Here is a 10,232-nt window from a genome sequence, read left to right as displayed (position 1 = left end):
CTATGAACACTTGAGTCCACTTCCCTTCAGAGGGTTCAACTAGAGCTGAGGCTCAAACCAAGCACACGTCAGACTGCTGAGTGAACAACCCGCTGTGGTCCTGACCAACACGGCTTGAAACATGTTCTTAAATTAGCTGCAGTGTTGAATTTCTACCAGTGAGCAGAGTTCAGCCTCTTCAACACGAGGCTTCATTCACTCCCTGTGTTTCTACGCTCGTGATTTATCGCAGACTTTTTATTTACCTGCTGTACGGAGACATTCAGGCTACTCTTGGGTTTGGGTTCATCTGTTTTGATGCAGTTTATATTCAGATAGTCGACGGTGTTATATAAAGTGAGTGTTCTGTCATTGAATAATCACAAGTTTGAGCTGAATCCTGTTAAATCAATGAATCAGTATCCCTGACATGTGCCGCAGATAAACTCTGGAAAACCGAACCACAGAACATCGTCACTGCAACATGGTACAACAATACAATCTACTTCATTTCAATATTTTGCTGATACCGACTTCATCTCTAAGGTTTTTCACGGCCTCGCACCTGCGTCTAAACTAGGTCAGTTTATAATGCAGAAGGACAATAGTTGTGGGGAAACGAGGGTGATTATCAGAGGGGACAGTGTTGTGCAGTACAGGCTTAGAAGGTTTGGGCCTCCAGCTACTGGAATATAAATTTACCTGTTGATTTAAGAAATAATAGTAGTTTAATAACCTTTAAACACAAACTTAAGATACAGCTCAAATTAAACCAAACTTGTCATCATGTGTGATTATTGCACTTTATTTTACGTCTTTTGGTTTAAATCTTCTTTTTGACTTTGCAAGAAAAGAGACAAAACAAGACAAGGGCCACAAGACAGTGTGTGTGTGTTGTTTTTCTATATTCAAACAAATCTAATGTTTTGGCAGTGAGCATAAGGAGGGAGGTTCAAGATCATATAATCTAATAACAATGGTCTTATTATCATATTAATAATCCAACCAGGATGATAATAATCTTATTAGAGTCATAGTCATCATTGCAACAATTATCTCACTAAACAATAGTAATAATATGTATAATCTCCTCTTAGATATGTTTTGTTTAAGTGTTAAAATGTCAGAATTAGTTGTGGAAGAGTGCGTGTGAGGACCTTTACTCTCACTGAGTCTGAGACAAGGTCCAGTGGGCTGGAAAATGAAGGCCAAGGCCGAGATAGAGCTAAGGGTAGGGCAGCAGCTATTCTTAGTACTGTGCATTAACACATTAACAAGAACAAATAAGACAACACACAGTGTTTATTACGCTATTTCTCTTTTTATTGTTGTTTTATTATTAATGACCTGTTGCATATAGGTAAATTTTCCTGCCACGTATTATTATCATTACATTTATTTTATTTGTATAGGTTGTGATCCTTACTCAGGTTTAAAAATGAACTATGCTTTAATTTCCCATGTTCTGAACATCCTGGTGTCCCTTTTAAACTCTTAGAAAAGAGAGTCCAGTGTAGTTCACATTTACTCATTAGACACTTGTGGGTCCAGCTTCTTGCTCAACAGTATTTCTCAACTCTCTCTGTCTGGAGGAGCTGGAGGTCAAACCAGGATTCTTTCAGTTTTGACTTCATGTGCATGAGAGAGATTATTATTTTTTGTATTGAACCAACACAGATATGTCACATTATGTTCTGGTGAACCCTTCTGTAGATTATGCATATACACTTTGTGCTGTTTGTTTAACAACAGCAGCAGCTGCATGCATGTGCAGAAAGAAGTCACAGTTCAGTATTTATACAAATTAAAATTAAACAGTATATGTAGGGAAGCAGTTTTTATCTGGTGTAGTGTTCAATCATTTTTATCCTTGTGTTATTATTATTATTAGCAGCCATAGTGTTCTAATCATGGGTTTGTTGAACAGTTAGTTTGGTTTGTATAATGCACATGAATTATCCACAGATACCTTATGTAATCTACAGCATTTAATTTGTAATAGTCTTAGTCACTATAATAAAACACAATAGAAAATCTGCCTTGGTGAACTCATCGTAACTTCATTTTAGAAACATCTGACTCCACATCTGTTATAGCTCAAACCAACTTGCTCCAGTAGAAAGTGTTGTAAGTCTATAATACATGTCGGATGATAATATGATGATATGTCAGATGATAATAATCAGTTTTAGAGAAGATACAACTTTTAAATAAAATGCAGCAACAACAACAGTGGATAAAAATCACCTGATGTAAAGTGCAAAGTTTACTACACTTGTTCTGCTCGTTTATAAAATAAAATCTTCTCTAACTTTTAGAAACATCTGTTATTTCTCAACTTAAACTAAGCTCGAGTCGTTTGGTTGGCCGGCCCACACACCGACCCCTCGTCCAATCAGATCACTCCGGCGCGGGGCGGGGATCCTCCTCGGCCAATAGGAATGCAGAGTTCGGTGCCGGTTCGTCGGGTGGACCTCGGCTCGGAGTATAAAAGCCGAGCCGTCACGTCCCCGGTCCCTCCTTCTCTGCCTCCGTCCTCCGCTCCCGCCGCCGCAGCAGCTCCACCGGGTCCGAGCACCACGAAACCAACAATGTCTGACAAACTCACCTTCAAAGTCGGTCAGTAGTTTTTTTTTTTTAATTTTTAATTTCACGTTTAAACTCTTGTTTTGAAGTCGTTCAACAAGATGGCGGGTCGCTAGCTAGCATTGCTAACTGGTGTGGTAACGTGCGCCGGCTTCACCCCACGCAGCTTCACCCCCCCTCCTGCAGGCTGAAGCAACATGTCATCTCATGCACGAAGCTTCATGTCGTCCCCCGGCTGCAGAACGTTAGCCCTCGTCCGGTTTACTTGTTGCTAACTTGCTAGCGTCGTGCAAATAAACGCTGTGTTGTTGTGCGGATAAGCTAGTTAGCTCGTCGTGTTAGCACGCTCGCTACAAACTAACACCGTGTAAATCTCCACTTATCACGTTCATCGTAGATTATTTATTTATTTTTTATTTTTTCATTGTGAGAATGAATCTTGACACTTTGAAAGTGTCGCTAGCTCTCGGAGCATGTGAACGCGAGCGTCTTCCTCCGCCTCTGGGAGTTGTAGTTTCATTGCGCAGCGCTCCCCTGCTTGGCTCTGCGTCCGCGAACTACAAACTCCCGTGATGCCCCGCGCGATCGCCGCCAGAAAGGCGTGAGTGACTGAAACAGGCGGCGAACGAACCTTCACACCGGAGCAGAGCCGCGGCTGCACGTGGTGCTCGCGCAGGTTTTCGTGGCCGGAATGCATTTAAATAAAGTTTCATGAAGTAAACTTCATGACGAATCTGACACCTGAGAGTTTGTTTATCTCCAGGAACCATATTAATAAAACTATAACATGTGTGGTAGCAGGTTTGCGTCGATAAATTCAAAATGCACCTGGGGAAAAAACAAGTGCACAAAGAAAACACATGGGGGGGGGGGGTGTATGGTAAGGATGTAGTGTTTGAGGAATATTTAACTTGAGCTTGAGTTATAAGTTATATAAGAATGTGGGACTCGCTTGTCTGGTCTGTCAAACAGTTGGTTTAGAAGCAGGACCGTTGCACAATGTCTGTTAACAAACAGCTTCAGGGCAAAGTCCACGTTCACTGGTCATCTCGGGGACTGAAGTCCTGACCGGATCGTTCAGGACATACGGCTCACTTGGTTTAGTTCAGACGCTGACACAGATGGAGGGTTTGCAGCAGGGGGTCAACGGGACAGATTATCAATGCAGCAGTTTATAGAAAAGCACTTAACTGTATTGGTCCAGTCCATCACCAAATTGAGAGGAACTCAATTAATCAGACTGGTTTCCTGATCTATTAGGTGGGTTTGTTATTTTTAAGGCGATGGGTTGCATGCACCAGATCTCTGCCCCCCCCCTCACCCGAAACTGAATGAATGTTAAACCAAATCCTCTGGAAACCCTGTGGATTCTAACTTCTATTCTCTGAACGCCGTCTAAAGAAGTGCAGCCTCAGCGTTAGCCACAGATTCCGACCGCTGTGTGAACTTGTGTTTGTGATCCTCTCTGTGGATGTTCAATCAGCCCGGTGCTGGTTTAGAGCAGTCAGGCCGGTGGAGGTGTGTTTGAACAGGCTGCTCTGGTAGAGGGGCGGGGGGGGGGGGCTCACTTCCTGTTAGTTCACAATGTCCCTTTCTGTATCACGACCATCTCCCTTTTAAAGTGCAGAGAATGAGATCAGTGGTGAAATGGGGCCGGCTGCTGAATATCAGCCTGTCAGTTTTTGCCCTGCGGTGCTGATCGTAATGTTCGGATTGTTCTAAATTTCTTTTCTGTTTTTATTTTAGCTGACTTTTTATTACTGATATGTGATGTGTGAACTTACATTATCTCAAGGGGGAAACGTGTCTCTACCTACCAGGATTAAACAATCCAGAGTGAATATCGTACTGAAGGTGTATTGAAACAAGTTTGAACGTGTTTTCTAAAAATGTACCGTCTTTCTTTTCTAGCTGATATCACCCTGGCCGAATGGGGACGTAAGGCCATTGATATTGCAGAGAATGAGATGCCCGGTCTCATGAAGATGAGGGAGATGTACGGTCAGTCCAAGCCTCTGAAGGGCGCCCGCATCGCCGGCTGCCTTCACATGACCCTGCAGACCGCCGTGCTCATCGAGACCCTCACCGAGCTCGGAGCTGAGGTACAAACTACAGGCTGCTTTTAAAGGCTCTACTACCGATCGCTTAGGACTTTAAGAAAAATGAAAACAATTAGTGTTTACAGTTTTCTTGCTAAACTTTGCCACGTTCTGCAGCAGAAAAAATGTGATGTATTTCATCTTGGAATTAATGCACATTTATTTTACAAGCTCGTGTTTAATTTGACAATGTTTTATTTATGTCAAGAGACACAAGCTGTGAAAATGTTAATCTCACAATGTAGACACTGATAAAACAAAATCATGGTTGTACCACTTTAATGGCTTCTTCTGCCAAGTCTGGTGGATTAGTAGTTTATTGTGTAATCCTGGTGATAAACATGCAGGTGTGAAAACCTAACCCCAAACATGCCGTCAGTGCTTTGTTCAAAAACTGGTTTTATTGAGCCGAGTTTACACAAATGATAAGTCAGTTTAATGAGCACGAGGATTAGCAGTCTGTGCAGACATGAATACACATCTTCTGTAACGGGTCCTCATGCTGTCTCTTATACAAGGATGAGAGGACTTTGTCTCCACTGATGTCCAGTGATGTTTCAGTTCATTGTCCAGTCAAATATTTTCATGATTAGTCATACATTATCTTCAATAACAGTAGTTTGGTTGTGGATTTCTTTGTGCCTGTAGCTGTTCTCATAAACTCTATCTTGGGGTCTTGCAGAAGTGCACCGCAGCAGCAGACGAAGGGGAATGAGTTTGTTGATCCATTAATTGGAACAAAGTGTTTCAGTGAGTCTAGGATTGTGTCTCAAGGCCAGTGTGTTGTATTAGCGTGTTGGGTTTATCTTTAACCGGGACTGGTCTGTTCCTGCAGGAGCCTGCAGCCTGAGAACAAACACTGAAAAACAACCTGCTCTAATTTCCCTTTTCTGTTGTGGCGACAAGTCTGCAAACATAACAGAGTCTGTGTTTATCTGTTAAACTAGTCAAATGTTAGTATTCGTATCACTAAGCTGAATGATTTCATGCCCCTCGAGGCGTTGCAGCCCAACTGAGTGTTGTAGCTGTGTCATAAGGTGTCAGAGACTGGTGGTGGTCTGCACTGAGACTCTACTACACAGAACTCGGAGTCATACTCACCACCTGCAATTTAACTCTTACAGACACACAGCTGTAACTGTCAAACCTGTGAAAGTAACCTGGATAGAAACTGCTGATGTGAGACTGGATATCATTATGTCTAATCTCTGCTGTGTTTCCCCAGTCTACACATGTCATGCCCATATTCACACGCATGTCCCTTCCTCCCACAGGTTCAGTGGTCGAGCTGTAACATCTTCTCCACCCAGGATCACGCTGCTGCCGCCATCGCCAAGGCCGGCATTCCAGGTAACACATGCCTCCTGTTGGATATTCAAATGTCTCACCTGACTCTCGCTAAGGAAACCAACCAGTGTCCCTGTGTCTGCAGTGTACGCTTGGAAAGGTGAGACTGATGAGGAATACATGTGGTGCATCGAGCAGACTCTGTACTTCAAGGATGGTCAGCCCCTCAACATGATCCTGGACGACGGAGGCGACCTGACCAACCTGGTCCACCAGAAGTACCCCAAACTGCTGTCAGGTCTGTTTCTATGAACCCGCTCACGCTCAATTCTACATGAGGTCTTGGTCTGTTTCCTTTTGGTACCTTTTCCCCACATTTCCATGAAAGAAGTTTGTAATTAAAAGATGTTTCTGGCTGGACATCAGTCATATTAATGTGTTTGTACATTGAAGCAGTGATACGCTTGTTTTTTTCTTCCTGCCCCTCGAGGCGTTGCAGCCCAACTGTGAGTGTTGTAGCTGCGTCATAAGGTGGCAGAGAGAGACCGGTGGTGGTCTGCACTGAGACTCTACTACACAGAGGACTCGGAGTCATACACACCGCCCACAGTTAAATAATCAACGTGTAGCCGTGTTCAAAAACATCAAGTACACAGTAAATATTTTGTGACCCCGTGTTTTCAGGTATTCGTGGATTGTCGGAGGAGACTACTACAGGTGTTCACAACCTGTACAAGATGATGAAGAAGGGCGAGCTGAAGATCCCCGCCATCAACGTCAACGACTCCGTCACAAAGGTAACAAGCTTGAAGCCTCTTCAGCTGCATCCCGTCGCATGAATACGAGGCAGCAGAAATGTATTCGTCGTTTTCTTCTCTTGAAATAATCTCAGCCACTGGTCCTGAGTGACACTGAGAGTCGTTAGAAATGTCTGACTTGTGATAACCCGTGAAATAAAAAGTCTGACACTTGGGAGAACTCTCCCGTCTCTTCTCTGTTCTGTCAGGAGGAATAACACAGAACTTGTGTTCCGTCTGTCTCCTGCAGAGTAAGTTCGACAACCTGTACGGCTGCAGGGAAAGTCTGATCGACGGCATCAAGCGCGCCACTGATGTGATGATCGCTGGCAAAGTCGCCGTCGTGGCAGGTTACGGCGACGTGGGAAAGGGCTGCGTCCAGGCTCTGCGCGGCTTTGGAGCCAGAGTCATCGTCACCGAGGTCGACCCCATCAATGCCCTGCAGGCTGCCATGGAAGGTAGGTGATGAAGTTAAAGCTATGAACCGTGAATTTTAATCGTGGAGAGACGGCAGCGGCGGATAGTGTTTTCCATCAGATTTGAGATTAGGATTTGCCCCCAAGACTGAACGGCACAAATCTAAATGTGAACTCTTAAGCTGATTTCAGACATGACCTCTGGGTAAACTCCGCAGCCAATTCTCCAGAGTTTGACATGTGGCTTTAGTCAGTCAACAATACTAATACTGTCCTCTGGTTTTCTCCTTGTGTCTCTGCAGGTTATGAAGTTACCACCATGGAGGAAGCTTGTAAGGAAGGAAACATCTTCGTCACCACCACCGGCTGCGAGGACATCATCTTGGGACAGTAAGTTCAAGCGACTGTCGTGTTTGTGCAGTCGAACACTCGACTGAGTTCTCGTTGAACACCGTTGGCCCGGTGTCAAGTTTTTCTTTTCACCCTCAGACATTTCGAGCAAATGAAGGACGACGCCATCGTCTGTAACATTGGACACTTCGACTGTGAGATCGACATGGACTGGCTCAACAAGAACGCAGCAGCCAAGATCAACATCAAGCCACAGGTTGGAAGAACGAAAACAGATTTATTCTTGTTTGGTGTACATTTAAAATCTGACCCATCAGTGTGACTCCTCCTCCTCAGGTTGATCGCTATCGGATGAAGAACGGCCGTCACATCATCGTCCTGGCCGAGGGCAGACTGGTTAACCTGGGCTGTGCCATGGGACACCCGTCCTTCGTCATGAGCAACTCCTTCACCAACCAGGTACTGTTGAGTTTGTATGAACCACATTTAACCTTTTATAGGTTGATCCTGGAAAAAATTAAGAAAACGCCTCAAGATTCCAGTTAAAACCTCGTTAAAGACAAACTTGTTCAAACCTGAGTGTCACCTTCTGTTCTCTCCTGCAGGTGCTGGCTCAGATCGAGTTGTGGACAAACACAGATAAATACCCTTTGGGAGTTTACTTCTTGCCCAAGAAGGTCAGAACACACTCAACAAAGTAGTTTTGTGTTTTTAGTATCGTCTGTGTGATTTGGGGGGAAAAAAATAACTTAAGTTTGCAGCTTTATATTTTAGAACAAAAGATGTTAGGTTAATCAAAAAACACAAACTAGAATGTCACTGCACCAAATTTCACAAACGCAAAGAAATCAGTCACATGGAATTCTCCGGGAAATCGGACGAAGCATTCGCCCTCTTCACCAAATTTAACGAGTTCTTTTCTTCCACAACTCGTTGAAATGATAATAGTACATTTTGTGTCACAGATCGAGAAATGTTTTAAAACAAAGTGTTGGAGATGGATCAGGTTTTGAACTTTGTCGTCTTGTTTTCCTCATCAGCTGGACGAGCAGGTTGCAGCCGCTCACTTGGATAAACTGGGAGTGAAGCTGACCAAGCTGTCAGACAAGCAGGCCAAGTACCTGGGTCTGCCCAGCGAGGGGCCCTTCAAACCGGACCACTACCGCTACTGAGCCCGCAAGCCCGGCTGGGGAACAGACGGGACGAGGAGGTGTGGCTAGAAGGGGTTTGGCGTTTGGTGGATGGGAGCACTCTGATTGTTTTTGGCCTGTTGCACTCTGGGTACCACTTGGGTTTCGGCCAAACATCAACCTTTCAGGGAAACTGACAGTTGTGTTGTTTTTAAAACAGCCTTCCATTTCAAATGCTTAAAGTATTTAGCATTGCGCTGCGTTTAAGTGATCCGACATGGCCGAAGTTCGACTCAAAGACCTGTTCTGCTTCGCTAAGTTGCTCCAACGTAATCCTCCAGCGAGCTGCTGTTTAATCACTTGTTCCTGGTTTGAAACGCAAACCCGCGTCGAAAAGACATCAACCCAAAGCTTCCATTGAGTATTTGTGTATATGGGACCCAGAAGCCACAAAAGATTGTGAACGTCTTTTGTTCAGAGCAGCCGCCAACCTCAGAATTTTAACTAAGAATCATCGTATTTTCCTCCGACACGCCGTCATTCACTGATTCCTTCGGTCTCATCAACACTCTGCTGAAACACCGTCTCGTGCTACTGTGACGTTCTTAAAGAGAACTCCTCTTGTTTGTGTCATTCCCTCTTCGTTTATGGAATCAAAGAAACCCTAATGGTTTTCTAGCTGGACTCTTTCCTCCGTCTCGCAGGGGCTCGAGGAACTTCATTTCTTCTTCTTCTTCTGAATCTTGAGGCAAACAGTTCTGTGTACAATGGCCTTATTCCGTTGTGCGTTCACATTAACACTGTCCCTGTGTTAGCACTTAAAAAAAAAAAAGAACTGTGCGAGAAGTCGGGAGACGCTCAAGAACATGCTTGGTGTGAAACAGGGTGTCCCCGCTTTAAAACGAGCGCCGCTGCCAAAGGAGCCACCAAAGCACGTCAAGCCTGATTTTTTTTTTTTTTTTTTTTTTTTTTTTAAAGTCTTATTCTTTATCCTGCCTCATTTTCTTTTTTTATAGTGATTTATTTAATTTGACTGAAGGCCCTGATGCTGGGTGGCAAGGGCCCAGGGTGGAGTTCAAAGTGGTCGCTGTTCTAAACGGTTACATCATGAGTCAGAGCTCAGCTGCTTCTAAACAAAGGATCCATGTTCAAACTGTGTGACGATAAAACCAACAAATTAAAAAGAAATTGGATTCTGGTTTGTTTCTCCTTATCTTCATGTTGTCAAATAAATTTTATCATGAAAAATGTATAAACCCTAATTGAAGTGCTGGATCGAGGGACCGTTTTTATTATGTTAATTACTGGATAATATTTAAAAACTGGAGTTAGTTATATTACTTTCAGTCTTCTACATGTTGAGTTTCGAATGACTTCATCTCTGAAAACAGACCCTCCTCTATAGAAGCAGGTCCGACTACATTTCTTTCAATCACAGATCTATAATCTTGTCATATCTGTATTTTAACGTCTGCAGCTGCACCAGTGATGGCTTGTTATTTTTCATTAGTCACACTCAGAGACGCCAAAGTCAAGCTTCTCCCATCTCAGGTCTGAGTTCAGGTCTGAGTGTTAAAGCTGCTCGGA

At 43.8% G+C, this 10,232-nt stretch overlaps 1 protein-coding gene and 1 non-coding gene across 2 annotated transcripts; both read left to right on the top strand.

Moving 5' to 3' along the window:
• The first annotated feature begins 2,429 nt into the window (after positions 1 to 2,429).
• ahcy (adenosylhomocysteinase) lies at positions 2,430 to 9,843 on the top strand. The gene is made up of 11 exons (XM_069516035.1): positions 2,430 to 2,598; positions 4,477 to 4,667; positions 5,939 to 6,014; positions 6,097 to 6,249; positions 6,636 to 6,748; positions 6,999 to 7,206; positions 7,467 to 7,554; positions 7,654 to 7,771; positions 7,852 to 7,974; positions 8,121 to 8,192; positions 8,556 to 9,843. The coding sequence occupies exons 1-11, from the start codon at positions 2,571 to 2,573 to the stop codon at positions 8,685 to 8,687; spliced, it is 1,302 nt and encodes a 433-aa protein (XP_069372136.1). The 5' UTR covers positions 2,430 to 2,570; the 3' UTR covers positions 8,688 to 9,843.
• LOC138406075 (small nucleolar RNA SNORA17) lies at positions 6,429 to 6,560 on the top strand. The gene has a single exon (XR_011239740.1). It is a non-coding gene; the product is annotated as a small nucleolar RNA SNORA17 (small nucleolar RNA).
• Positions 9,844 to 10,232: the final 389 nt, after the last annotated feature.

This window comes from Paralichthys olivaceus, chromosome 2 (genome assembly GCF_024713975.1).
Source record: "Paralichthys olivaceus isolate ysfri-2021 chromosome 2, ASM2471397v2, whole genome shotgun sequence".
Classification (NCBI taxonomy): domain Eukaryota; kingdom Metazoa; phylum Chordata; class Actinopteri; order Pleuronectiformes; family Paralichthyidae; genus Paralichthys; species Paralichthys olivaceus.
This window is presented reverse-complemented; position numbering and strand designations above follow the sequence as displayed.

Excerpts from the sequence above, each read along its gene's own strand:
- ahcy (XM_069516035.1), top strand. The coding sequence starts at position 2,571 with ATGTCTGACAAACTCACCTTCAAAGTCG. Across the intron at positions 7,975-8,120 it reads GCAACTCCTTCACCAACCAG|GTGCTGGCTCAGATCGAGTT; the intron begins GTACTGTTGAGT and ends TCTCTCCTGCAG. Across the intron at positions 8,193-8,555 it reads TTTACTTCTTGCCCAAGAAG|CTGGACGAGCAGGTTGCAGC; the intron begins GTCAGAACACAC and ends TTTCCTCATCAG.